The sequence below is a fragment of the Sinocyclocheilus rhinocerous genome, unplaced genomic scaffold, assembly GCF_001515625.1.
Source record: "Sinocyclocheilus rhinocerous isolate Xijiao unplaced genomic scaffold, SAMN03320098_v1.1 scaffold25478, whole genome shotgun sequence".
Classification (NCBI taxonomy): Eukaryota; Metazoa; Chordata; class Actinopteri; order Cypriniformes; family Cyprinidae; genus Sinocyclocheilus; species Sinocyclocheilus rhinocerous.
Window position 1 is genome coordinate 1 of NW_015652643.1, and position 2166 is coordinate 2166.

General features: G+C 40.3%; 1 protein-coding gene across 1 annotated transcript; it reads right to left on the bottom strand.

Annotated features, from left to right (window-relative positions):
* Positions 1-265: 265 nt before the first annotated feature.
* On the bottom strand, positions 266-1541 carry LOC107715141 (gastrula zinc finger protein XlCGF8.2DB-like). The gene is made up of 3 exons (XM_016521203.1): positions 1323-1541; positions 1053-1238; positions 266-884 (listed from the first exon to the last, which is right to left on the bottom strand). Exons 1-3 carry the CDS (start codon positions 1538-1540, stop codon positions 296-298), a joined length of 993 nt encoding a protein of 330 aa, XP_016376689.1. The 5' UTR covers position 1541; the 3' UTR covers positions 266-295.
* Between the last annotated feature and the right edge of the window lie 625 nt (positions 1542-2166).

Here is a 2166-nt window from a genome sequence, read left to right on the forward strand (position 1 = left end):
GAACAGCTATACAAAAAAATCGGATCTGAGAAAAAAAAATCGGAAATAAGCACTAAGGCTCGCAGTGTGAACGTAGCCTTAGCATACAGTATGAGTGAAGTATCGACAGGGAACTGTCTAGCTCATATTTATATGAACAATGCCTGAAACTTGGTATATATCCACACTGAGATCAGCTGAAAGGCTTTACCTCAGTATGAATTAACATGTGAGTCTCAAGGTATCCTTTACGTGTGAAAGATTTTCTGAAGAGTGTTACCAAATGATCATTAATGTGTCCTTTCTGTGTAAAACTCTATCCACACTGAGAGCAGCTGAAAGGCTTTATTCCAGCATGAATTAACATGTGATTCTTAAGGTTTGCTTTACGTGTGAAAGTCTTTCCACACTGAGAGCAGCTGAAAGGCTTTATCCCAGCATGAATTAACATGTGATCCTTAAGGCTTGCTTTGCGTGTGAAAGACTTTCCACACTGAGAGCAGCTGAAAGGGTTTTCTGAAGTGTGAGTTACCAAATGATCCTTAAGTTGCCTTTTCTTTGTAAAACTCTTTCCACACTGAGAGCAGCTGAAAGGCTTTTCTGAAGAGTGAGTTAGCAAATGATCCATTAGGTGTCCTTTCTGTGTGAAACTCCTTCCACACTGAGAGCAGCTGAAAGGCTTTTCTGAAGAGTGAGTTAGCAAATGATCCATTAGGTGTCCTTTCTGTGTGAAACTCCTTCCACACTGAGAGCAGCTGAAAGGCTTTTCTGAAGAGTGAGTTAGCAAATGATCCATTAGGTGTCCTTTCTGTGTGAAACTCCTTCCACACTGAGAGCAGCTGAAAGGCTTTTCTGAAGAGTGAGTTAGCAAATGATCCATTAGGTGTCCTTTCTGTGTGAAACTCCTTCCACACTGAGAGCAGCTGAAAGTCTTTTCTGAAGTGTGAGTTAGCGAATGATATTTAAGTAGCCTTTTCTTTGTAAAACTCTTTCCACACTGAGAGCAGGTAAAAGGCTTTATTCCAGCATGAATTAACATGTGATCCTTAAGGCTTGCTTTATGCGTGTAAGACTTTCCACACTGAGAGCAGCTGAAAGGCTTTTCTGAAGTGTGAGTTACCAAATGATCCTTAAGTTGCCTTTTCTGTGTGAAACTCTTCCCACACTGAGAGCAGGTAAAAGGCTTTATTCCAGCATGAATTAACATATGATTCTCAAGGTTTGCTTTGCATGTGAAAGTGTGTCCACACTGAGAGCAGCTGAAAGGCTTTTCTGAAGTGTGAGTTACCAAATGATCCTTAAGTTGTCCTTTCTGTGTGAAACGCTTTCCACACTGAGAACACGTGAAAGGCTTTTCCTCACTATGAATTCTCATGGGATTCATAAGGCGTCTTTTATGTTTGTAAGTGTTTCCACACTCAGAGCAGCTGAAAGGCCTTTTGACGTCTGTTTTTTTAATGCTGCAACTCACTGATTTTTCTCCAGTGACATCATGATCTTTCTGATCCTGATGTTTCTCCTCCACCTCATTCAGATCGTGTCCTTCTTCTTTCACTTTCATCAGGCCTAAAATCAATAAATAAGAATCAATTCGGACATTTGGAAAAAGGAAAACATTTGTGTACTAGGGCTGCAACAAATGATTATTTTGATAATTGATTAATCTAACGATTATTAAAATGATTAAAGGGGGGGTACAATGCTGTTTCATGCATTCAGAGTTGTTTACACTGTTAAAGAGTTGGATTCTCATGCTAAGCATGGACAAAGTTTCAAAAAATAATTTGGATGTCTGATACAGTATTTCTGTGTCAAAAATCTTACTTCCGGGTTCGTACAAGTTTCTGAGAGTTTTTTTTTCTTGATCGTGGCTCTTCATGACGTAAATGAGGGTGGAACTCCTTATATGGGCAGCAACGGAGTGTCAGTTTTTGTGTTTGTTGACGAACGTTTTATAAACAAGGTCCAGTTCGACTCTGGATTTGCACATTGTTTGATACTGAAAGACCGGAGCGAAAGATCGCACCCATCAACGCGCTTCATTCGGCTGCACGGGACTTGCTCGGGAAGAATGTCTCCAAAGTGTGTTTTTGGTTGTAAGGGAAAGATAACTCAGCGTTAACCCATAACCCATTCAGCATAACCCAGCGTTATGTAAACAGTAGGGCTGCACAATTAATCGAATGC